The 26866-nt window shown below is 33.0% G+C and overlaps 2 protein-coding genes across 2 annotated transcripts; one reads left to right on the top strand and one right to left on the bottom strand.

The window, feature by feature from the left end:
- Positions 1-1250: 1250 nt before the first annotated feature.
- On the bottom strand, positions 1251-16687 carry LOC143061034 (uncharacterized). Its single transcript, XM_076233669.1, has 10 exons — positions 16613-16687; positions 15793-15867; positions 13486-13577; positions 12894-13230; positions 12501-12571; positions 10956-12087; positions 8120-9712; positions 5382-6455; positions 4008-4238; positions 1251-2680 (listed from the first exon to the last, which is right to left on the bottom strand). The coding sequence occupies exons 1-10, from the start codon at positions 16614-16616 to the stop codon at positions 1392-1394; spliced, it is 5898 nt and encodes a 1965-aa protein (XP_076089784.1). The 5' UTR covers positions 16617-16687; the 3' UTR covers positions 1251-1391.
- Positions 16688-22089: 5402 nt separating this feature from the next.
- On the top strand, positions 22090-25847 carry LOC143061018 (uncharacterized). The gene is made up of 3 exons (XM_076233668.1): positions 22090-22479; positions 22720-22797; positions 25633-25847. The coding sequence occupies exons 1-3, from the start codon at positions 22176-22178 to the stop codon at positions 25845-25847; spliced, it is 597 nt and encodes a 198-aa protein (XP_076089783.1). The 5' UTR covers positions 22090-22175.
- The last annotated feature ends 1019 nt before the right edge of the window (positions 25848-26866 follow it).

Raw genomic sequence — 26866 nt, 5'->3', positions numbered from 1 at the left:
AGACACTTAAACTGTGGGGTCACCAAAGGTTCTCAACACCTAAATAAAGTAATTCGAAAAATTAATCAGGAATAACACGATGTTTTGATTTATATCAATTATATAAATCAAAACATAAAGGTTATTCCTGATTAGTTTTTCGATTTATTTTATTATTAAAGGCGTTAAAAACCTTTGGTGACCCCACAGTTTAGATTCTATAATAAGTAAGTGAGCAGTGGTAGTTTAGTTTAAACATATTTTATTTGCTAAATTAAAGCAAAATTACAGAAGACTTTTAGGGACATGCTAATTTACTTTTTACAATTTGATATAACAAATTAATGATTACAATAATATATTACAAAGAAAACTGTATATCGAAATTTACGAAAACAAAAAAGACAACTCTGACTAACTGGATAAAAGTAGCACCACTTGGAAAGTACCGTCTATAATAAGAATTCATACTCTCTGGAAAAGAAAAGCTTATTTCAATTCACACAGGGTTTATATATAAACTTAATTTTTTATGTCATTTGGTATCTTGTGGAGAGGAATCTCATTGGCAATCGTACCACAACTTCCCCCCCCCCTTTTTTTTACCTTATCCGACAGCCAATTTTGGATTTCAATTAGCACCAAAGTAGCAAACATTCGAAGGGACACATATTGCAAGTTTGGTTTTAACTGGAACAGTGGTTCAAGATGACTATCTTTGAAAGAAGACAATTTAGAGCTATCATGGCCACTTGAAGCCATATCTAACTTTTCAACTTAATAATGGATACCTTCTAAAGATTGTATTAGTGTCTTAGCGTTTCACTTTCTTAAAATAATGAGTTTTAAGTTACTTGTTGGGTATTTTTCATAATATTCGATAATATCCGATATTTTCTTGCAATGAGTAACACAAAGGGTGCCACCATCTATGGTTTCCCGGGTGGATTTTGTTTAGGTTTCTGTTGATCTGTTTAGACTGTATGCTTATTTGTAATATCTAGTTATGTGTTGTTTGAACGTGTGGGTTTTCCCCCTGTGATGTTGCCTGTTTCGAAACCAACAAAACAACACGATAATTTATATTCAGCAAGTTTTTAGTTTTCAAAGTTGTCATGTCTTGGCTGAATGTAAGATGAACTTGTTATTTCCCTCGGTTATCTGTTTCATTTAATAATACGTCTTATTTTTTTCTTTCTTTATTCATTCACGTCATGTTATAAGTGACTGTGTAGCATAAAGTATGCATGCAGCGGTACAGAGATGAACACTTTTTCAATATTTGGTTTTTATTCTGAATAACAGAATGTTAAATTTTACATTTATCAACAAAAATATTTTTCTAATGAACAAATCTTATCATTTGATTTTTTTTAAAAACCTGCCTGTGGAACGGAAAGCCTTTGAAAAGCCTAAATTTGAATTTTCGTCTCCCCTATGTAATCAAATGTTTGACAAATAGATCCATCAATCATACGAAGAGGATCCCATATTCGGTAATCAGGTGTCCATGTAGTGTTCACACATTTAATGCTAAACGTGTTATTGCAAACAGGTGGTTTACCAATAACAGATTTCAATGGGGCCTTTTTTTGTCTGTATCTCTTCTGAGAAACAACTACATTTAAACCAGTAGTAGGATCCTCGTTGCAGTTGTAGTTTACATTTCGTCCTGAATTTTCAGAATCTGAACTCTCGTATGAATTTATCGCAAAATCATCGTCCATCTTTCTTTTATCCATATAATCACGGAAATTTCTTTTACAAGATGATTCTGAACTATCTGGCGAGTTCTGAATAAAGTCGTCATCCATTTGGATATTAGATCTCAAGTAATTGTCCCTTTGTGTATTAATTTCAGGTTGAAAATCGTCTGCAAGTTCAAACGATGGCATAGAAAATGTTTCTGTACTTGAATTTTCATGAACGTCTTTTGTCTGATGTACCGATTGAGCTTTTATTTTGTTTGCTTTCTTTTTAGTTTTTGATTTTTGAACATTGGATTCTGTTATTTTCTTTCTTTTTGGCGATTTCACTTTTTCTTGCTTGATCGTTTCTTGTATTGGTTTGAGTGGGGCGAGAATTCCCTGACGTTTTAAGGGCTTTCCTATGTGGGTTGTTTCTAATGGTTTAAAACTTGGCATTTGAGCTGGTGAATTGTACACATAATCGAAAGATTTAGTAGAAGTAATATCATTTGACATCTTCTGTGTTTTATTCAATATTGTTGTTCCTCTTAATGGCAATAAAGCCTGAATACTTGATTTACTGATAATGTCATCATTCTGGTTATTTTTGTGATCAGGTATCATCCTTTGAAATAAACATGTTTGTATCTGTTCTATGGCAATGTTTTGATCTTCATCGCATTTCTGTAATGATTGATTTTTAGATTCTTGCCATCTTTCTAATTCACTTTTTGGCATATCGATGACTGAACAGTCGTCGGTTGTATCACCGCCACCGTCATCAATTACCAATGCTCCTCGATACAAAACATTTCTTCCAACTGTTTTAATTGCTCCATCAAGATTTTCGATGTCTTCAAATGTAATTTCTGTATTTTCCAATTGATTTCTGTTTAATTCTTCATTCAAATGTCTATTTGAATGAACTTCATCTGGCACACACTTGTGTAACGTTGAAAGACGCTTCTTTGATAAAAATACATCTTCGTCATCTATTGGAATCTCAAATTTACCTGTATAATAAAGAGGAATTTGTTGATTAAAATATGTGAAATATATGTGTATGACTCTTAACCGCGATGGTACTCTGAAACATGTTAGTCACGCCGAGACGATTAAGTGCGATTTTTATCACGTTGATTTTCGATGGTGGCATTGTGACGCTATCTTGTTAGTAGCTTCGCAGAAGTACGTTGGTAGTAACGCTGAAGTGCAATGGATTACAAAACAAGAATGTGTCCCTATTACATGGATGTCCCATCCGCACTATCATTTTCTATGTTCAGTGGACCGTGAAAATGGGGTAAAAACTCTAATTTGGCATTAGATTTAGAAAGATCATATCATAACAAAAATGTGTAATAAGTTTCAAGTTGGTTGGACTTCAACTTCATAAAAAACTACCTCGACCAAAAGCTCGGACAATAATGAATGCTTTAAACAGCAATTGAAAACATATACTTTTCATACTAAAAGCCATCACGCGTCATGTATGTAGACAAACGAATATCAACGAAAGGACCATCGCAGCTCGGAGAAGATATCAGCGAAAGTACCATCACATGTCTGTGAAGACCATCGCACATCAACGTAACCAACGCACTTCAGCGTGACCATCGCACTTTAGCGTACCCACCGCACATCCAACTCCTACATATATAGATGGTATACGAATACATATACGATATTAACTTGTAATATTATAGTTAGATGTAACCGTAGGAGTATTCTTTAAATTCAACACAGTACTTTTTTGGGACTATTTTCATGGCAGTTTATATTAAAGTCATATGAAACGAGTGACTGGTGAAATATAATGTTTATCCCATTGATGCGCGACATATCAGAACGGGAGCAATTAAAAGATTTAATATTTTAATTTGATTGTGTTTATCCAATTCTTGAACCAATCCATTTATACATCAAAAACTTCTGTGTACGGTTTTATCATTTTTTACGCATCCATATCGTTTCAATCCTAGAATCTATGATGAGTTTGTTCGTATAATCGTTAAAAAAAAATGGGACTATTATGATGTGAAAATTTGGAAGCTAATCAATTGGTTATCAAATGTACTAGGAATATAATTCATAAGTCGTGTTCTGAAGCCGCAGTTTACCGGTTGTCACCTTATTAAACAAACAACAAAGAAGCCTGGATAGTGACTTTGTCCTTTAATTTGAAGCTCCATATGACTTTAATACAAGTAATAGCATTTTAAAAAACTTTTTATGTTGTAAAAATTAGGATTTTATTTTAGAGAAAACGATTTACAAAGAATGAGTTTTTTTTTTAAACCAATTTTGAGATTCAACATTTTTTCATTTATTATCATTTACCTTTTGATTTAGTTTCAGATTGTATAGATTTTTGTTGAAAACAGTCTCTTTCGTACTCTCTATGTTGCCAAGATCCTGTGCTTTCTATCGATTCATTATTACTATCAGTATCTTTGTTTGATAGTTGTGTCTTTGATTCATTACCAAACAACGCATCCGTTTTAGGAATTCGTACAGTAGATTGATCAATATGTTGAATGTCTGCAATGATGTTTTTGGTTTCATTTTGTTCTGAAAGTATAATATCCCTCAAAAATTAAGAAAACTTCAATAAAGCAACATAAAGCTTAAGACTATCTAAAGGAACTCACACTGTCTTCCATAACGGAAACAATTCTGAATGGTATGGGATACATATATAGTCATGAGTTGTTTTGTTTTTTGTTATAGACCTGTACAATTACAAGTAAAAAATATCCTTTCCTGTTGGAACACATATTCTATTTCAGTTTTTGCAAGAAGGACACATATTTCTTTTAGTGGAAATTATAGTCTATATGATATTTGTTCCATTAGGAACTGATATTATAAAGGAACTTATTCCATGTCAAATGATCCAGTTATTATCATAACATTCAAATGTTTATTTCTATGTCATTTGGTCTCTTGTGGAGAGTTGACTGTCTCAATGGCACTTATACCACATCTTCTTATTTCTATATGATATAAAATGCATTAAAACAACTACTTATATAGTTACCGTAGTATCGATCATTCATCTCTCTGGTGTGTATGGAAAAGGGATAACGGATATGATTTTTTTACTATTGGACTGTTCGATTATTTCGAAATATAATTTTAATGTGTTTTTCGTGTATGCGTTATTACCTCTTGGATTCTTTCAAGCTCGGTTCAAATTCGTTTCGTTACAAAAAAAAGTCCGGTTTTTATAGTTCTTAGCACGCCTTATCCTTGCGTGTACGAATATAGTTCGTTGCCAGTCAAGGTCTATCATGTAAATAACTGTCAGTGCGTAAATAAATATGAATTATAAAGAAAGCAAGCACGATGTCATAAGTCTCGACACCGATTCAACAATATAAAGCATGTAAATATAAGTAACTAAAGAAATGTAGGATTCATAACAAGCTAGAAAACAAAGATGTTATTCGAACGCCACATGTTGGCGGAATTTCGTAACGTTAAATCGGCAACTGTCAAATATGCCGGGAACGACGTTACGTTTATAAAAAGGTACTGCCGCGATATTTAACGTTCACAACAGTAAAAAAAACAACGTGTTGTAACCTGGTGTTCAATCAATGATATTTATGTTAGGAGCAGTTTTAAAAAATGATCAAATTTTAAAAGAATAAAATGAACTTTCGGGACATCGTAAACCACTAAGTTAGACTAAAGAGTTTTCATACATACCATGTAATGGCTTCAGTTGTCTATTTCCATGTATTTTTGTACTGTCTGATTCAAGCAAACTCTGAATATGTTTACTAGCTGTCATATTTATAGAATCGTTTTTGTCAATTTCTGAATTGCTATCCCAAGAACAACAACTTGTTACAGATGCATCATCATTATTTAGTAAGTTTTGACGTTCTGATCCGTCGCTGTCCCAGGAACCATTGCTCTTGACAGATGCTTCATCAAAATTAACTGTATTTTCTTTAATTTTACTGCCCGCTGGTCCAACATTTTCGACTAAATCAATGTCAAGGTGTGTTTCATGTTCTTTGTTTAAGCACGACAAATAACTTTTGGTCTTAAGAATCTCATCAACAGTAAAAACTTCATTGTCTATATGCCTTTTTTTCATGTTTGTTTCACTGTTTGCAGCTGAAACAACAAGATCAACAGGTGCTGTGTCACCTGAAGGACTACTATTTAATGAACAAATATTCATGTTGCCTGCCACATCATGTTTTACATCGGGTTTGTCAATTTCTGAATTGCTATCCCAAGAACAACAACTTGTTACAGATGCATCATCATTATTTAGTAAGTTTTGACGTTCTGATCCGTCGCTGTCCCAGGAACCATTGCTCTTGACAGATGCTTCATCAAAATTAACTGTATTTTCTTTAATTTTACTGCCCGCTGGTCCAACATTTTCGACTAAATCAATGTCAAGGTGTGTTTCATGTTCTTTGTTTAAGCACGACAAATAACTTTTGGTCTTAAGAATCTCATCAACAGTAAAAACTTCATTGTCTATATGCCTTTTTTTCATGTTTGTTTCACTGTTTGCAGCTGAAACAACAAGATCAACAGGTGCTGTGTCACCTGAAGGACTACTATTCAATGAACAAATATTCATGTTGCCTGTCACATCATGTTTTATATCGGGTTTGTTGGAAAAAACACTGAATGTAGACGACTGGTCACTTTTCTTCGATGTATCTTCAAAGTTGTTGATTTCATAAGTATCAGCATAATGTTCCTTGTCACACTGACCAATTTTGAAATAGTTTTTATGTTCAGTACTTTGATGTTCTGAAAAAAAGTCAATGGTAGCTTTGTTTTATAAAAGCGTAAATTGATACAGCCTGAATTTCCAGTTTCAGTCTAAATGACCCAACCATCATCCTGATCGACTAACATTGCAGAATCGATATATTTTATATGAATTTTTAATTTGTTCTCGTCCTGAATATGCATGGCGTATTTAATATTTGAAAAAAGGGCAGCAACAATCAATTTATAAAAGGCATTATAAACTGTTGTGTCGTTTGCATATTAATATGATGTGAAAACGCTTGACTGAAAAATTTCAACTAATGCCGTCTTCTCTGGTACCTTTGATAACTATTTACGCCCTTGGGTCAATGCCACTACTGGTGGTCGTTTCGTCCCCGAGGGTAGTCTAGTATTCGTCAATTTCGTGTTGACATGAATATCAATTATAGGTTATGGTCATTTTTGTAAATTTACTGTTTGCAAAAGTATGAATTATTCGAAATACTAAAGATGTTCTTATCCAAGGCGTAAATTACCGTAACCGTATTTGGCACAACTTTTTGGAATTTTGGGTCCTCAATGCTCTTCAACTTTGTTCGTGTTTGGCTTTCTAACTCTTTTGATCTGAGCGACACTGATGAGTCTTATGTAGACGAAACGCGCGTCTGACGTATTAAATCATAAGTCTGGTATCTTTGATTACTATATTCTCTGTTATTGTATTCGGTTCTCCGATGTTTTTGACTTTTGAAGTTATTTTTCTATTCACCAAAGGAAAAACCAGTAAAACGTTGCATATTTAAAAACAAAATAATAGAGTAAAAATTTAAGATACAAATGGGAATACAGTATCAAAGGTTCTATTGGGACTGGAAACACGAAGATCAAAATTAAGAAGACAAGAAGAAAAATGAGCAGACGACAAACTACAACACAGCCTGTAAAAGGTGCATGGTCCCTTAATAAATTCCATAAACAGTAAGTATTGGGATATATAGATAGTTTGTTATACTTTTTGATATTTTACTTCAACTGAACATCTACGTCAGTATCAATTATATTTGTTATAAAAAGGAGTAGGTCCGGTAAATTCATGCCTTATATATCATGTACTGTTTTTTGCCTCAAATTTCAAGTTTATCTGACGAAAGATTGTTGACAGTTTTTAAACATTTAAGTGTCTATCTACTTCAGTCGATTCAATTTGTTTATGTGAAAAATTTAACCGAATAAGTCATTAACTTCAAGCTTAAATATGAAAAATATTTAAAATATGCCATAATATGTCACTTTTCAGATGTTTTTTTGTTATAAATGAAAGTGGTCGCATTCGTCTTCACGCTCAACCTTTATATATGTTATGTATTATCATCAAATACAAATTGCATTTAAATATCAAGAATGAGTACAAATGCGGCCACTTCCATTTGAGACGAAAACCGTCTAATATTTAACTCAAATGCTTAAATTTCAGTAATTTAGCATGACTTAATGATGCTAGTACCCGATATGTGTGCATTGTATTGTCAACAACTGTCCATATTTATGTAGCAGAAGTATTTTACTTTCTAATAAATAGCTAAGAGTTTACATTTGACCTATTTTGTAAAACTGCTATATTTTGGGATCAGAAAGGGGTCTTACTGGACCTACTCATTTGTCATGAAAGCAGAACAGAAATGCTATTATAACTATTATACCTGCAATGTTTTTCGTCTTGCTACCAGACACGTAACTGGGTTCATCCGTTGTCTCTATGCTTTTTAGGAGTAGATCATCACTATCGAGCTGGTTCAGAGGATTTGAAATATCTTCGATTTTCTTGGTAGCAATGAAAGCATCAACATTCTGATTTCTTCTGTTGTTATTTATGCCATCTTCTTCCTTGCACACTGAAACACCATCGTATGTCCTATTTTTCTTTTCTGAACATTCGAAAAGACCGGTTTGACATACCTCTTCGCTGAAGTCTGATTTTGTAGATGCCCAGTCTGATCTGCTAGAAGGCGTTGATGGACATTCAGATATGGTTCTAATTTCAATTCTGTCAATGCCTTGGATTACGGACGGCCAGTCCGATGTTGATAATGGTGTACGTAGACATTCAGGTACCGATTTGACTTCAACAATGTAACAGTTTTGTTGATCGTAGGGGTTATTTTGCAAAAGATCATTTTTTAAATGGACCGGAAATTCTTTATGATCACCGTAGAGGGGTGTTTCGATCTCATAATTGTGATTTACAACATTTTGTTTCTTACTTTCATTACGTGTTAAAGATTGCTGTGGTTCATGTTGTGTCTTTTGTACCAACGTGTCCTCATTGTTAATGGATGTATCCCTGACATTACTAAGTTTTTCCGTTGTAATGGGGTCCGTTACCATGTGATCGTCTGCACGGAATTCTGGTTTAATTGTAGAAGTGTCACACAACGTGTTCAAACCGTTGTGTGGGGATTCCGGTGGGATCGTTGGAATATTCCAAGAGCAGCTTTCGTTTGACAAGTCGTCGGTTAGATCGGACATACGATTAGCGTGGTCTCTTTGTATAGTTTCAACTACACTACTTATGATATTTGGAATAATATCAGAGCTCAGCGATTCACTAGAAAAGGATTTATGTGGTTGGTTATCTATTATATCCTCGTTGATGTGTTTGTCGAGACTATTTCGTCCCTGGGGCTTAATCGACTGCATTGTAAGTTCATTGTCATCTGTCGATTCCTCTAGTTTTGTCCTTATTTGACCATTATGAGCCAAATTGTCTGCTTCATTTTGCAAAGCACTCCCTGAAACAGATACATGAACTAAACTGCTAGGACTGCTAATGAAAACTGTTTCAGTTGGTTTATTAAACTTTTCAAACGAGCATCCTCTTCCTCTGGACTGACTGGAGTTGCTTGATTTGTCTGATTCATATAAACTTCGACTGCCAAATTGATCATTACTTGGATGTGATTTTGTTGATGATAGATTTTTATAGTTATTTATGTCTCTTGTGACTACGTCATTGTTCAAATTTTCAATCTGGAAAAGATTTTTACAATCGTCTAAATCTTTTTTCGTCTCCATGTATGTGACAACAGCAAGAACCCATTTTGCCGACTTCAAAATTCGTCTTTTCATATCAGTCTTAGTATTAGGAGATAATAATTCAAGATCGAATGTTTTGAAATCATTTTCTTCTTGATTAGAAGTTTTAGAACTGACATCGACAGAAACTAGTTCTTTCTTTTCGTGTAAAATTCGTGTATTTGCACTCTCTAAAATTATTTTTCTCTTTTCTCTCAGTTCTGTTATAGTAAAAAAGAAATGTTTTTTTCACTAATACGACATTTTACTATTTACCTTAACAAAATGTTTTTTTCAACAGTACACTTAGATACATTATAAATATCGATCATTGTTAGCGAATACAACTTAGTTATAAAAAAATATTGTTTTGCCTTCATACACATGTAAATAAATAAAAATATTTCATATGCAATATTATGCACTTTTTCAATGTATAATTATTAACAATGAATTTACTTGTAATATGGTTTAATTCTGTTCTTTCACTATGACGTACAAGTACACACCTTGAAGGGTCAAGAATGTCTTGTCTTAAAAGTTATATAATAATAATGTCATATTTTAAATGTTTTTCGTTATTTTGAGACAGAGAAAAGTTACGGATAATACGCAGTGTGGTAGTTTTTAGTTCCCTTTTTATAACTATGAAAGTAGTTTGATCGTGTACAAATTCTGTTACAATTGTATGATTTGACTAAAATTAAATAGAATGGAAAACTGACTTCTTGCAGATGCGGATCCAAGGGGGGGGGGGGGTCTGGGGGTTGGAATCCCCCTTTTTTTGACGATTGAGGCATTTGGATGGGGACATGTAGTTGGAAACCCCCCTTTGTCCTTGGTTAGGACCCCCCCCACCCCCCTTTTCAAAATGGCTGGATCCGCCCCTGCTTCTTGTCAAGTGTATTAAGAAAGATCAAGCATTAGGAAAGATCTATTACAAATGTATGAGTTGTTGCATTCAAATATGCCAGTTGATACACGAACGATAACTTTTGATTTTCCACTTACTACGTACAAATTAATGTATACTAAGGGTTAGTAAAAGATAAGCTATTTTTTTAATCCTGCAGAATATGCATTTCTCTTAATTTGGGGATAGACGAAAACGAAGCAAATTATGGTGTTGCAGTCAATTGGCCTTACTCGCCCATTCTGTAATGAACCTAATAGAAAAGAGGTTGCTCATACTTACAAATGAATGATTTTGAATAAAAGTAGATGTTTAGTCACGAGTAAAGTATATCTAGAAGATAGTTATATTCCCGACGAAGCTATCAATAATGGACATTTCATAACCCACAAAATATAAAAAGAATTTAATTTAATATCTAAATGTCACATTCTAATCAATAGTTTTGATTGAAGGCAGTGTAGTGAACAAATTGAACTAACCCTACAATAGAAAGACTTATATGCAAAGACGGATAATTAACACCGAAAGAAAAGTAAAAGTATGTTTACCTGTGTTCGAATCATTACCAATTCTTTCAATTAGGCTTTTGGTGGGTTTCACTGCACATTCTGGTATCTTTTCAAAAGATTCATCTATATGAAAATCAGGATCAACTAAAAGATTACTGGTTACGTTTGGTCTAGCAGAAAGATTAAATGATGATTCTTCTTCGGTTTTTCCAGTTATGTCTGTATCTTCACTTTTACTTCGTAAATACATCTGAAAGCTTCTGCCAGAAGATTGGCTTTCTGACCAGAACGAACTATCAGTATCATGAAACGATATCGGCACATCCTCCAACCTTGTGAACATAAGATCCAGTTTTGGCACAACTAACTCTTCTCTATAGTATTCGTCATCAACAACGTCATCGCATGGATCAGGACCGTTTCTTGTCCAGTTAAATGGCACCGCACTCTCTGGTAGATAGTATGAAAATGTAGACGGATGTGACTTTGATTCATTAGGTTTAATGTCAATGTGTTCTTCGTCACTTTGGTGATTTTGTTTCATTATCATAAACGGTTTGTTTGTTTGTGCCTTTTCAATAAATATCTCCCTGTCTGATGATTTATCTCCGTATGTAGATGACATTAATGTTGTTGTTGATTGGGAAACATTTGCTGCCCGTAGATCGTCTTCAGAAGAATAATATTCAAACGTTGTCGGGGGAATTACTGTTCTACTGGAACCCATGACATTTAAAAACATTTCCTCATTGTTCTTGTATGTTGTTTCTAATGAGATACCATGTCTTTCCCGGGGCATTTCATGATCAAATGTATACTTTTGATTTGAAATGTCAACGGAATCTGCAACTTCAGCAGATACTTTATTTTGATTATAGTACATTTTTTCACCGGCAATACGATTTCTGGTGTTCAAGTAATCAACTATAATTTTATCTTTACTGGGTTTACATCCTAGGCTCCTGGCGCGCTTATTGCAAGCGTCAATTGTTGTGGTGATAATTGATTGCATCCGGGTCTCAAAATAATCATCATCGATCATATATTTAGAATTCCTATGACTATTCCAGATTTCGTCCATGTCTGTGTTATTTCTGAATAGTTCATTTTTACTACCATCAGTCAAATCATTATTGTCATGTGTATATCTATTACAATAAAATGACATAGCCTGAAAATGAAAAAAATATATATAATAGAATGCAAGTTATTGAAATTATTGTAAAAATTATGTAAATATCAATGGTACTGATGCTTTATTTTCTCAAGCAATTATCATCGTGATTATTTTCCGTATTGGGTGATCTTAAGAATGTATTCTTCTGACGTTTCATTAAAATCTCGTTCTGATATTATTTCCAACACATGTGATGTAAGTGGAATATATTATTACCAATCAAGTCAGTCTTTTTATCCAAAATTTTTAGAAAATGGGTGAGGGGTACAAGAAATGATTTTTCCAGAAACATGTACATCCAATATCTCTTTTTTACTTTTTAAATATCTTAAATATGTATGTTATCAATCATTCTTAACAAATGAGCATTTTTACTGCTATTTATAGGATTAGAAAAATGTGCTTACCTCATCATTTTTGTTATCAAGTTGGCCCATGCAGCAGTCAAGGAAAACCTTTACATTGCTGATCGAACTATCTGAAAAGCAAGCAACGCAATAAAATACACATAAAAAAACACAACATATATGTTTATAATATTTCTGAATATATTTACCCATGGACGATATATGAAATATCAGCCATATTTTTACCATGTTTTTATGTCTCTTCTTCATCGTCTTAGTTTTCGTGTAACTTAAAATCATTTGTGTTTTATGCTCATATACACAAAATTTCGTGGTTAAAAACAACTTAAGTTATTTCCGTATGAAGAGTGGAAATGCCTTATAATAAGAAACAACACTGCTATTTGCATTTAAGCATGGCCACAATTTATTTTTCATCACTTTAAAACATACCTGGAATCTTTTCAACTGCAAACTCCATTAAAGTTTTCAGTTTGTTCATATCAACTGTTTTCTCTGTGTTGTTTTCTGTTTGTGTTTCTTTGTCTTTCATATTGCCATACTGACGACTGAAGTATTTAGGAAGCAATTCTTTGAGTATTGCTGTTGCTTTGAATAATCGATCACCATCAGTCTCAGTCTCGGTGCTGTTTTCGAACCTCTCGGTGTTGTTATCAAACCTCTCGGTGTTGTTTTCGAACCTCTCGATGTTGTTTTCGAACCTCTCGGTGTTGTTTTCGAACCTTCTTGGTGATCGCAATGCCAATTTATGACGATTGTTATTTGAATTCTGGAAGCAATCGAAAATTTGTATCTCAATGTGAAAAAAATGCTTTCAATGTGCACTTATTTTGAAGAGATCTATTAATAATAATGATAAAAAAAGAAATATCCATGCCATTCGATTACAAATTAATATTAAAGTGTCATTTCATTTGATGTCTTCAAAATCTTTCACTGCATAAACTTTTCTAAACATAATATTTTTAATACTGATGGCAAAGCGATTCAAATCTACAAAGACCTGGGTATCTTTTTATCTTACCTGAAGAAAGAATTCTCGCCCATTACGTTTTATGTCCATAATTCTTTGTCTGGTTTCCCGTATTTCTGATAAATCTTTGAACTGCTCAATCTCTGTATAAAATTATTTGAAGTTAAATCAAGATTTAATATATTGAATAGCTTTATCATAATTGGCAAATAAATTTTAAGCGATGTTATTAGCTAGTCTGTTTTATATATCTTGCATTGGACTTATGTTATAACAAATGTTTTAGGGTTTCTGTCAGTGCTTGTTAGTGTCAGTGTAATGGGGAAACAAGGTTTACAGTTAAATCCCATGCACGATATCATTTGTGTATTTATAGATTATCGTTGATCATCTCAACGAGATTGATTTTCTCGCTTGAGCCGGGACGGCGATAGCGAGAAAGGCAATCGAGTTGAGATGACCAATGATAATCTGTTTATCGCTATTTTACCTATGACGACGTTGTCAATTTCATGTCAACTTCGTTAGCAACGCCACGTGCCTGCTTAGTTTCTAGCAATATTTTTTCCATCTCAAGCGAGTAGAACTGAATGATATGAAAATTATCACAAAAAAAGATCAAACGAAAAATGCACAAAATAGCGATAACACTTTGTATTGTATTAAAAATGAAAATTTAATGTCTTACACGAATAATTCAGTCGTTATATTCCGCTGATCTACGATGGCTACTACATTAACGCATGAACGAAAAATGGACACGGAGAGGGATTGAATTATTCAAGTTATGAAATGTCATGATATGCTTCATGTATGTGAGGAAGAGTAGCAAAATGAATAATTGATAAGGGTGTACGTGTTGCCTCAAAACTGTATCGGGCCCGTTCGCCCTAATAACATGTTCGCCACGGATTCCCTCAAAACAGGTTATCTTTGGTAGATAGTGTGTCTCATTGGCAATCATATCACGTCATCTTATTTTTATATTAAATGTCCCGGGTGATTTTATCAACCTCCTATTTTCATTTTTCCTTCAAACTGACAACAAACCATCTCCATAAGGGAACTGATTTGACATGTTTTTCTTGAATTTTGAAACTCATCTTTCCTCCTTGTATTGGTGAGACAGTTTTACATGCTATTATCTGAACTATGATTTGTTTTGAGACGGATAAAAGCTCAAAAATCGTAACTATTTATTGCTAACACAATGAAGGAATTCAATAAGCAATTAATATTTGAATTTGAATTTGAATAAAACAAAAGTTCCAAAAGAAACTTATAGATTCTTAAAAAACAAGTCTAAAGCAGGTGTCAGAGAAAACAAAATAAAATCATACAGGACTATGCAAGATTGGTTAGGTTCCGGACCATATGAGTATTTGGACCATACGCGTATGGTCCACGTATGGTCCAACCGTACGCGTATGGTCGGGGTAATTAACACTCTGTTACAGTTTACCTTTAATACTTCTAAACTCTTCATATGGTATGACCGTTAATTAAAAAGACGCTATCATTATTATATTATATCAAAACGATTAGCTAAATAGAAATTAGAAGTTTCACACAGTTAATTTTATTTACTTGTCAAAACTATAATAAACACATTTTATACCGATCATTACCGAATGGTCAATACCGATTTGTTATTACGAGAAAATGGCAATATGCCGACTCAAAAAAATAAATTCCAAAAATTCTTAATGAATTGTTACAAAAGAAGTAAATGGAAAGTTAAGTTATCTTGTGAGTATGATGTATTGCAGTCATGCTACGATATTTGAGATCTACAGCTTCTTAAAAACACCGTAGACATATCGGAATGGCCCAAGACCTCGGTATCAATGTACGCAGCTACGAAAAGGCTAGCTTTTCACTCGCAAACATAAGGTGTTAATGCAAAGGATCGTGCACAACCAATACTTATTAATGCAAAAAAGGTATGATACCGTGTGGAAGTAAATGTCACCCCAAGCCTTCATGGAAGAATGTAATTAGCGATGAAAACTAACTATGGCATCAATATTTATTTTTTACGTAGTATTTGAATTATAAAAATAATACATTGTCATGTAACCATCATTGTTTTTTTAGATACAGTTTGTGTATTATTGAAACTTTTATAATGTTATTTAAAAAAAATTACCTATATGGTCTAAATACTCATATGGTCCGGCCCGTTAATAATCAAACGAGTATTATACTCATATGGTCATGACCATACGCGTATGGTCCAAATACTCATATGGTCCGGAACAGATATAGATGTTTTAAGAACATAGCAAAACACTGAAAAGTCGAAAAAAAACCTCATTTTCTATCAAACGAAGTTTCCAATTAATTCATTCTACTTACGGTTCTCTGTTAAAGGACCAGTAATCCTCAAGATGTCTAACATATAAGATGACAATCGGCATTCACCATGGATATCTAGAACCATACCAAAATTGATTAAAGTGCTGGCTGTCGAAAATGACATCAATACAATATAATATATATATAAGTCCCTGTTGCATGCTTTTATCAAAAGTAAGGAAAAGTCTAGTGATTTTTCATCTATACCTTTTCTTTTATACTCGTATACAGATTTTTTTTCCTCGGATGTAATAAAATTGAGAATGGAAATGGGGAATGTGTCAAAGAGACAACAACCCGACCAAATAAAAAACAACAGCAGAGGGTCACCAACAGGTCTTCAATGTAGCGAGAAATTCCCGCACCCGGAGGTAAGTTTTTTTTGGTTGTTTTACCGTTTTTGTAAATGACTAGCAGGTATCACTAAAGCCTAATGAAAAATGGGGGTGCTATCACCGCCATACTTTAGCATCCAATTTACCCTTTCAGAGCAACTGGTATGAAAATATATGGTATAATTTCATATGAGTCAATTATCCAACTGAGACTTAAAGGCCTTAATGCAAATAACTATAAGGTAATGTATGGAATTCAACAATGAGGAAAACCACTACCGTAAAGGAAGCTATAAAAAATATATTACACCGAATTTTCGTTGGGTTCCCATTGCCGCGTATCATTGAGTTGGTATAAATGGTACGAATTAACTCTATACGATTAAACAAATGAATAAATAATAGCATTTTCCGTGGTTTAAATATGTTATATATATGTTAAATATAGTTCAATTTTGGATACAAAGATAATAATAAAAACTTACCCATGGCCGATTGTTCACCAATATATGTTCGTGTACAATTCAAATTGTAGATATCTGATAAAGAAATGTTTCTTGAAATCTGAACACTAAAATGATTTCATTAAAAATGACTTGGGCGGAAGTCAACGTTAACACGGGAACGTCAGTGACGTTAATGCCATTGTTTGCCGTTCGCATACTTACTATGACGTTACGCACGGTATTCGGTCTATGTTTCATTTGACCATTTCTTGGTGCACAAGTAGGACAAAAGCATATCAATTCTGCGTATTATTAAATAATTACTTGTCTTGATTCATCATTTTAATCAAAATTAAATAAGACCTGATTTTAAAAATTTTAATGTTATGTATTATTACATAATTAAACAATGATTCCGTCATAAAATGCCGTTTTTGCCGTGTAAGACGTAACAACAATAACTGACCATCCCTTTACTTTCCTATATTGGCTAGAGGTATAGGGGGAGGGTTGAGATCTCATAAACATGTTTAACCCCGCCGCATTTTTGCGCCTGTCCCAAGTCAGAAGCCTCTGGCCTTTGTTGGTCTTGTATTATTTTTTTTTAATTTTAGTTTCTTGTGTACAATTCGGAAATTAGTATGGCGTTCATTATCACTGAACTAGTATATATTTGTTTAGGGGCCAGCTGAAGGACGCCTCCGGGTGCGGGAATGTCTCGCTACATTGAAGACCTGTTGGTGACCCTCTGCTGTTGTTTTTTCTATGGTCGGGTTGTTGTCTCTTTGACACATTCCCCATTTCCATTCTCAATTTTATCCAAATATAAACGAAGAAAAAAACTGGCAAAAACTACTGAATGGATTTCGAAGAAATTTGTACAGGTGGGACATAATATGATCATGTTCATGGTGTGAAACGGTTACGATAACTTTCATAACAGTTCGCAATCTAGTGGCCATTTTCGAAACTCCATAGAGCTGTAAGATTTGAAAATTCGAGTATACAAAAATGAAAGCAAGCACTTCGATATTACAATATTTTCACATAAATTATAGAAAAGGTTCGCCACCTCTACATGCAAATGTGATTTTATTGAATTTTACGAACATATTTTTATGTCTAACACAGCTTCTCTCATTTTTTCAGTATTTTCCGTGGCTCCCCTAAATGTTACCATAAAGCCATCGTTCAAGATTTTTCAGTTCCGTGATAATTTAGGGTATTTTAAATTTGTGACAGACAAATGAACTATGAAAACAAATGTTACTACTGAAATGTGATTTGTTTTAAAGATTTGTTCAAGCCTTCAATGTTAAGGTAACGGTAATTTTTTCATCAATTTCCATCAAAATGTCCATGTCTCCCCAAAATGTTACCACGTCCAAATTGAACGTTTTTTGTACGGAATGTCAATGTAACGTAATATAATTTTATTTTCCATTGACTAAAAGTCTAGCATTTTTGTGTCTTTGTACGGAATGTCAATGTAACGTAATATAATTTTATTTTCCATTGACTGAAAGTTTAGCATTTTTGTGTCTTTAGCATTTGACACGTTCTGTATAATAATATTTTTTGGATATAATTTTTAATTATTTCTTTTAAGAGGTAATAAATCAATAATCAAATTTGACTTCCATGTGAAAAATACTCATTCTATTTCAAGGACTGTAGATCACTTTTTAATTTTAGATATAATGAGCTATTCCAAACAGCCGTTTTCTTTCCAAAAGCTGAGGATGAAATTGAGATTATAGATCAAGCAAAGAGAGGATATATAACAGCTGTTGCTGCCATTGAGCCGAACGAGGATTATTTTTCATTGTAATCTTCTCGAAAGACACATATTTGGGATATTGGTAGTACGGATAGAAAGACCCTAAAATTATTCCCTTATTGTAGTTTGGAAACTACAGATGAATGCGGGTTGATAACATCTATACTCTTAAAGCATTAAACAGCTTTGATACTGGCTGTTTACACGTGATATATACTATACATGTATGCCTAGACTTAAAAACTTGTGATTACTTAACCTAAGAATCATCGAGGATATGCATTTTGGAACAATTGACATGCTTGGGCAGTGACAAATATTTGAAATATGAACTTTCAATAAATTAAGGTTATAAGGAAATAAATACAATTGAGAATGGAAAGTTTATTTGTCAAACATATTTAATCAGTCATGTTTACAGTCTTAAAAAATTTAAATAAGATGTTAAACATTAAAATGTCAGCTGTATTAAAAAAAAGTGCAAAGCTTTAACGTTTTGTACAGAAGTCGGTTGAAATAATTGAAAACTACGTCGAGTAACGTTATCATTACTAAACCGAACACTGTGCGTAACGTCTATATTTACAATGCGATAACAATAAACGCAATATTTCGCTAGACAAACTAGCTGCAACACGTTGAAATCGGATGTACATGATAAGAAACTTTTGAAGCTCATCGTAGATGTTGCACATTAGTTTAGCTGCCTTGTAAAGAATTCAAAACTTGAATGAAGTTCAAGATTATTTACAAAATTGGTGGTTGAATTTTGCAACGTGCATTGGCCAATATTACATTATTTTTCATTAAGACCATCAGGTTCTAAAATGTGGAGCTGGTGGATTCAAAAGTTTTTTCTTCCCCTTCTCGACGTGGTGTCCCACTCGCTGTTTACTCCTTTAATTTGGAAAGTAACATTATCAAAAGGATGCTTCTTTGAGCGAAGATGTTTTGTGAGAGGACAATTTTATATATATATAGTGTCTTCGCACTTTAGCCGGAGTCCTACTTTTATATAAAAGTGTCTATATATATATATATATAGAAATAAATAAATTTGGTGTATTTACTGTCTTTTAATTGGTTAAAAGTATTAGTTTTATTTTCAATGTTGTTTATTTTTATGGAGACACGCCCACTCTGACGTTGTGTATTCATACGCCAACATGTGTGTACGTACGTTGTTATTGTTAATATAAATAATATAAAAAGTTCTTTGAGCCTTATTTTCATAGAAATTTACTAGAATAGTAGAATAGAATGATATACAAATGGAAGAAAATTATATATATGTGTAACTGTTATAGTAATATAATACTAGTATATAAACACAAACCGGTGTATACTGATTTGTATCACTACAATATAATAGTTATTACGGTGAGGTTGGATGTCCTGTCATTTATTCATCATCCACGCACGAATTTGTCTCTGAAAAAAAATATTCTCTGTACATTAACCTCAGTTTCAGGTATAGATATGTGCATATTTTTTTTCTGAGACAAGTGCTTTTGACCATCCACAAGAACATGCGGTCATCCGATGTTTAGTACTTCAGTATTTGATTAGGGTTTGGTGCAGGTTGGCTGTCACTGTGCACCACAGTTCAACATAGAAACCTACTTGGGGAAAAAACCTCTCAATGTCAGAAAACACTGTCAAACATCCAAATAAATTATCCACACTGATCTGTGTCCACACTTGTTTGTGTACAATAAAAAAAATGAACGAAATACAAATAGGTAACACAGCAACAAACGACAACCACTGAATTACAGGCTTTTCACTTTGGAAAGGTTATACATGTTAGTTGGATCCCATTCCTCCCTTAACATGACACAGTGTTGTAACAATACAACATAAGAACAAACTTAGTTGAAAAAGGTTTAACTCATGAGATGGATACACATAGAAATACATCTAACAAAAACACAGAGTTGACGTGGCTGTTGTCTGCTCTGAAGTCGGGTTGTTGTCTCTTTGACACATTCCCAATTTCTATTCTCAATTTCATGATTTTTTTTTTGCGGCCCATCCAACATCACGAACATCTGGGAACAAGTTATAGAATGAGTAAAAAGGCTTTATTTTGAAGTATTTGGAAATAAAATTAAAAAAAAGAAAAGTATAAGGGTTGAGGAATAAAGCATAACCTTGTAAATTGGAATGTGAGAGAAAAAATATTGGAATAGGGAAAAAATGGATACCAAAAATTTCAGGGAATTATGAAATAGTTAATATTATGAATACTGTCTTAATTCCAATATCTCGAATATAAAAAGTAAAATATTAAAAGGGAACTTCCCCTAATTGTACCAAATGTTGTCTTAAAATTATTTTGAAATCTGTCGGAAAAAACTTGAGTTATCCCATACGACATAAGAAAGTATAGATGGACGGATTGATAGACAGACAAAGTGATAACTTTAATAAGGCTCCTATCGAATGTAGGCAGGGGCCTAAGTTAAGACGTAGTGCTAGATATTGTGGTCGCTCATAATGTATACGATTTTGGCGTTCGTTGCATTTCGAACGTCATATATATGTTCCAGACCATATGAGTATTTGGACCGTACGGTCCAGCTGGCAATACATGTTATTGAATCAAATGGGTTAAATTTGAAAGAAACATTTATCGAAATCTTTATTTTTAATTTTACAAATTGTTATTATTACAATTAGATGGATAAAGTGAACAAGCGAACAATTGAAATTAAATATTTGTTGAACTGTACATCTGAATCCCATTTTTGTACTCTCGCACTAGGTGACACTTGCTACCACAAGTAACGTAATATTTTTTTTACATTTACATGTTTGCAGTTCATGCATGATCCTAAGCTTTGCATTTTTTTTGTAATATTCTAAAACAATTGTCCTCCCACATTATGCTTACTTCCGATATCTTCAATTTCAGTGAGCATAATTTAATACAGAAAAAATGTAATATATTACATCGAAATGCTAATTATAAGAGATTAACAGATTTAATTAGCGTGCTTTTTTTTAGTAATTAAAATCTAAAGTTTGTATTTCAAAAAGACAATTATAATTGAACTTTTTCTCCAAAATTAGAGCATTCTTGTGCCAACAATATTTTCTACAAATATCTTTTAAAACAAACAAGTAAGGCAGAGACATATATACACATATATATGTCTCTGAGTAAGGTATGTCTATCCAAAGGATATAAATGTTAAAAAGAAAAGTAATTTTTGGTAAATGTCTAAAATTTCGACTCCGTTTATTTCTTTGTATCACATGAAGGTATTTTTTTTATTACGTATACACATTGACAAGTTGAAAACTAGCTTGTATGCAAATTTTCGTTAAATAAATCGACGTGGAATCAAAACTAGTGTATGCCACTAAAACAATGAACTTAAAGGAAGGTATTGTTCCTTGCCAATGACTGTTGTGTCGAAGATATACCGAAGCTTATTTGGCGGCTGCGATGGCGTCAGCTTTTTGTATATTGTTTATTTGAATACATGTATAAATTAAAATTTCTGTTATGCAATATACGAGTAAAACTGAGTTTTACATATGTAAAACATATAATTTAAACATTAGTAAAGCATACAATGCTCTAGTCATTTTAGCTTGCTCTTATTTCATATCAATTAAATTGGGGCGATATTATTTTCCTTTATTAAAGTAGTAAAATACCAAATTGGCAATGCTTAAATAAACATGTCAAAGAATATCCAAGCATGCAACGCGATGCCTTGTTCTACAACGTCACTATTATGATCTTGGAAACGTCCACTTTTGATTTGCATCTTACTGCAAGTAAGCTGTACCAAAAGATCATCCCCAACCATGGGGGCTATGCTGACAAAATTGAACTGTTGTAAAAATTGCAGGAAATCGAACAAGGTTCACCCAACAAGGAGATCAACTGACTTTGTTTTGGGTGAACCGTCACGACAAGAAGATCGAACTTCAATCGATATAATCAAAGACTTAACAGAGACTGGATTTATCACACAGAAGTCAGGAGGTGTTAAATTTTCTGTAGACTTATTTCATACCAGTAATGAAACGAAAAAACCAAGACGCCTTCCGGCCTTAGTTTGTCCGGAAAGACACAAACTTAAAAAAGAAGACACCACGTTAAAACAAGGTAAATGTTTTGTTCGCATTATTTATCACATTATCTCTATGTTTTACTCAATATATTAAACAATGTAGAAATTCATTGACTGAGTTGACAGTTCCCCTTTGAACTTTAATTCATTCCCTCATATGTCATGAGTAAATTGTCAATATAAACATAATTTGAATTAAAAGAAACAGGCTATGGATATATATTTGTAATGACACATACATGTAATGTTATCATTCACCTATCTCTACTTTTCAGGAAATAACATTCAATATGACAGAGAAGAGAAAGACCTAATGACGGAAATAAGGAGAAACGGGGCACTAGCTGAAAAGGGTAATGTTTAAATACAAAAAGATTGAAAATTAGTAGACAAATATATAAAACGTAAAACGCCAAGTATGCGTTAAACACAAGTCATGTAAATCAGTGTATGAAAGTGCGGATCCTAAAATATCATTTTTACTGTATATGCCATAAATGTCTAATGTAGAATGATAAATAAACAGACGAACTTTTTTTAATTTTTGAAGAAAATGAAGAAAATGAGTTAAAATGTATATGTTCAGAAATACATTATACTAATAAAACAAAGTAAGAGATGCGAGCGGGGTTTTATCGCGCATAAAGCCATCCAGCTGTGAAATATATACCAAAATAGGTGAATATTTAGGACATTTCACGAACAGATCGTGCAGGTGCTTTATAACTAACATGTAAGATGTTGTTGCAGTAAAAAATATTCATTTTAATACAATTATTAAAGTTGTGTAACGTAGAATATGTTTTGCCATTCAGTTTCTTCATATTTAACTAAATTCCACTATGATGATTTCGTAATGCTAGTCATGTTTACTGTCGAATAATGATACTATTCTTTCATTTTCACTGTGGAGCGAATCATTAGTATTGTATATGCGGTGCATTTTCACTGTATACTTTTATTTTTTTTTATCTATTACAGCTCATTTCTTTACGCATGTAGAGCAAGACTTTAGTTGATTAGCTTGCTTTTTTTTTTAATTGTATAATCATTATGATAACACCCAATTTAATTCAAATATTAAAAATACAGGTTAAACTATGCCTATTCATATTGTTTAAAAATGTCAATCTTATTTACAAAGCTTGTATAAACAATTTTACAAACAAAGCAAGCAAACCAACCAAAGTTTTGCTTTACATGCATTAGAAAATTATCTGTAAAGCCTTAATTTAGCCGACTTGCTCAAACAATAGATAAAGTAGAGAAAGATTTGATAAAATTTAACTTACGGAGGAAAGTTTGGTTTTAAAACACTCTAATAAATTCAATAGAAATAACATTTATTTCAAATGTATTCAATTTAGTTTCTTATAAAGCGTATAGGGATCTTTATCCTTTTTTTTTATTCATTTCACCACTAATTACGTACATCTTTGTTTTCCCGTTTAAAAGGTTTTACACTGGAGCCCTTTATAACTTGCTGTTCGGTGTGAGCCAAGACTCCATGTTGAAGACCGTGTTTTGACGTATAATGGTCTACTTTTATAAATTGTTACTCGGATGGAGAGTTGTCTCATTGTCACATACGACATCTATTTATGGCTCAAAAACGAAACGAGACGGAATGAAAAGGGATAAAAAAATCCACGCTACTTTTTTAATATATTTATAATGGGCTTAATATGAGTCAAAATAGAGTAAAATAGTGGGTTGCATTTGGGTATAAGCGTCACGCCGGATTGCCGATTTTTTGCAAGCGTGACAGGTGAAAGTCAAATGATTGTGTAGTGAAAAACGGGAAATGAAGTCTAGCGGGACACGGATAATTACAAAAAATTAGAACTGCATAGTATAAGCGGGATACGGGAATCTGACAAAACAATAAGCGGAATACGGGAATCTGCCAAAAACAGTAAGCGGGATCCGGGATCAGAACCCCCCCCCCCCCCCCCAAATGAGACCCCAGAATAAGATATTTTTGTATATTCATCCTATTGTTACAGTCATGCCTTCAATAACAAATGTATCCGATGCATGCATTTTTTTTTATATTTTTGGTCCCTTTTTCAATTTTTGTGGTGTCCAAATTTATAGACAAAAGTCCTTTAATATAGATATTTAGAATTCGTTGACATGCTGATTCTAACCTTGTATCTAGTTTGGGGATTTTTTGCCTAGTTGCTGAAATAGCCCACATAGAGTTCCAAAGGGTTTAAAATCAACAAAAATGAATTGTAGCATGCATTTTGTGTACAATAACCCAAATGTGCATGGTTTTACCTCTGCGGTAGTATCCATTCGCGGATCTAGAATTTTTCATAAGTAGGGGCCCACTGACTGCCTAAGAGGGCCCGCTGCTGTCACGCTCCAGTGATTCCCTATATAAGTTAAAATCAAGGAGAAACGTAATCTGAAGAATACAATATGACATTTTGAGAATCGCTTTTGTTACAAGTTTGAAAAGCTATATATTTGATGAAGAATGAATGAGGAGTTTGTATTTCAATTTGAAAATACATGTATCATAAATCCTAAAGTCATCAACTAAGTTTTTTTTCATTTGTTGCAAGTGCATTTATCACATAATTCTACAATAAAAATTCCTCGCATCTTTGAAATTTCTACATTAATAATGACTGCACTAACAGTGATAATTCATCGCATCTATAGTTAAAATGGATCGCTTTCAATAATCGATATATGCTATATTATGACGCTTTTATAACACTTATTTGAACTTTAATGCTATGTTTGTATATTATAAAGACATATCACAATGAAAATATGTTAAAACTTATCTTAAAATCCTTTAACTTGATATTTTCAAAACGTAAACAAATACAGTTTTCCCATGATCCTTTATTCTACAATAGACATACCCGCATATAACAGTAAAAATGAACTAGCTGGATTCGCACTTTATATACACTGTAAATGATCTTTAAACTGAAAAAATGTAATTAAAATGAATCATGTAAATACTTAAAAAGAGTTGCAAAGGTGAGATTAAGCATTTTCATGTTTTTACTTCTCTTTTTTTTTTTTGCTTGAGTATATGAAGATTAGAAACAGAAAGTGTACATAGCTGATATTAGTTTATTTATTTATTTATTTATTTATTTATCATTCTATTTCTTCTTTTGTAAAATATTGAATTACCGGAAATTATGTATTATTTTTCATAGGTAATACTGCAAGGAAGAGCGAAGAGCGAAGAAAGGAGGTGATTGCGAGAAGAGACGCAATCATAAAACGAAAAATTAGGAAGACAGAGGAAAAACTCAGAAAAGATGCCGAACGAACAGAACAGATGAAGAAAGGAAATCAGAATGCTGAAATTATTGAAAAAAGCGAAGACGTTACCGCTGTGGGAGACGATCTTCCAATAGTATCTGTGTAAATAATAATTGTATGAAATAAATATCTTTTTTTGTGTATATAAATAGATATGTGTCTCATCTATCAAAGAAATGTTCATTCATCTTTAGTGAGCAATAAGTGCAGTCCAAGAAGATTTGTATTCTTGACTGTAAAACACAATTGATGCTTTTCTATAGGCCGGTAATCTCGTTAGAAATGATTGTTCTGATTGTGGGTAGATATAAAAAAAAAAGAAGATGTGGTGTGACGGGATTGCTTCACTTAGAAAAACTTAAGTAGATACTTAGTCAGCCGTAAGCGGTTGAGCTAAGGAAGTACTTCTTTAGCTCAGTCGGTATACGCGCTGCCTTGTAACACAGAGGTACCGGGTTTGAGTCCCGGTGGAGACAAGCAATTTTGTAATGAAATTCGTGCTCTCCGGTTACAGTGGTATGATTTCCAATTAGACAAGTTCAGACAACTCTATTCAATTCTACAAGAAGTCGTTTGAGAATAGATTTCTCTCTTTATATACCTGTTTTAAAAAAAATTTAAAACCTTGCATAATACCCTGTGTTCTATTTCTAATCGGCAATGTTAGTTGGTAGTTACGGGTAAAACTTAATACACCATTGATGATTGTTTTAATTTGACCCATTAGTTTCAGAGGAAAAGATTTTTTTTATATAAAAGGTTAGATGACGATGATTTCGACGGGCTATTGGTCTGGTGTGCAGAAAAAGGGTATTGTACTCAAAGTTTAAAAAATGCTTCCATTTGTAGTTTAGTCCTAAATTACCAGTGTCACCAATTTGAAATAGTCCATTATTTTTGGAATTCCTGATAAGATTGTTATACTCTGTGTAATGCTTAAAAATTTTGCCACTCTCTCTTCGAACAACCTTCGTCAGCTCAAAGTTTTTAAACTTCGCCGAAAGAAACGCAAGTAATCTAGGCTAACCCTTATAGTTTAGACTAACGAGTGCTGTCCCTTGGTTTGATATCTACGATCACACTTGAGACATATTCATCAGACTCCCTTAAACTGAGATATGTAAG

Source organism: Mytilus galloprovincialis, chromosome 1 (genome assembly GCF_965363235.1).
Source record: "Mytilus galloprovincialis chromosome 1, xbMytGall1.hap1.1, whole genome shotgun sequence".
NCBI classification, from domain to species: Eukaryota; Metazoa; Mollusca; class Bivalvia; order Mytilida; family Mytilidae; genus Mytilus; species Mytilus galloprovincialis.
The sequence above is the reverse complement of the archived record's forward strand: the minus strand, read 5'-3'. Positions and strand labels throughout refer to the sequence as shown.

Excerpts from the sequence above, each read along its gene's own strand:
- LOC143061018 (XM_076233668.1), top strand. The coding sequence starts at position 22,176 with ATGGGGGCTATGCTGACAAAATTGAACTGTTGTAAAAATTGCAGGAAA. Across the intron at positions 22,480-22,719 it reads AGACACCACGTTAAAACAAG|GAAATAACATTCAATATGAC; the intron begins GTAAATGTTTTG and ends TCTACTTTTCAG. Across the intron at positions 22,798-25,632 it reads CGGGGCACTAGCTGAAAAGG|GTAATACTGCAAGGAAGAGC; the intron begins GTAATGTTTAAA and ends TATTTTTCATAG.
- LOC143061034 (XM_076233669.1), bottom strand. Across the intron at positions 13,231-13,485 it reads GGCGAGAATTCTTTCTTCAG|AATTCAAATAACAATCGTCA; the intron begins GTAAGATAAAAA and ends GATTGCTTCCAG. Across the intron at positions 2,681-4,007 it reads ATCTGAAACTAAATCAAAAG|GTAAATTTGAGATTCCAATA; the intron begins GTAAATGATAAT and ends TTTATTATACAG.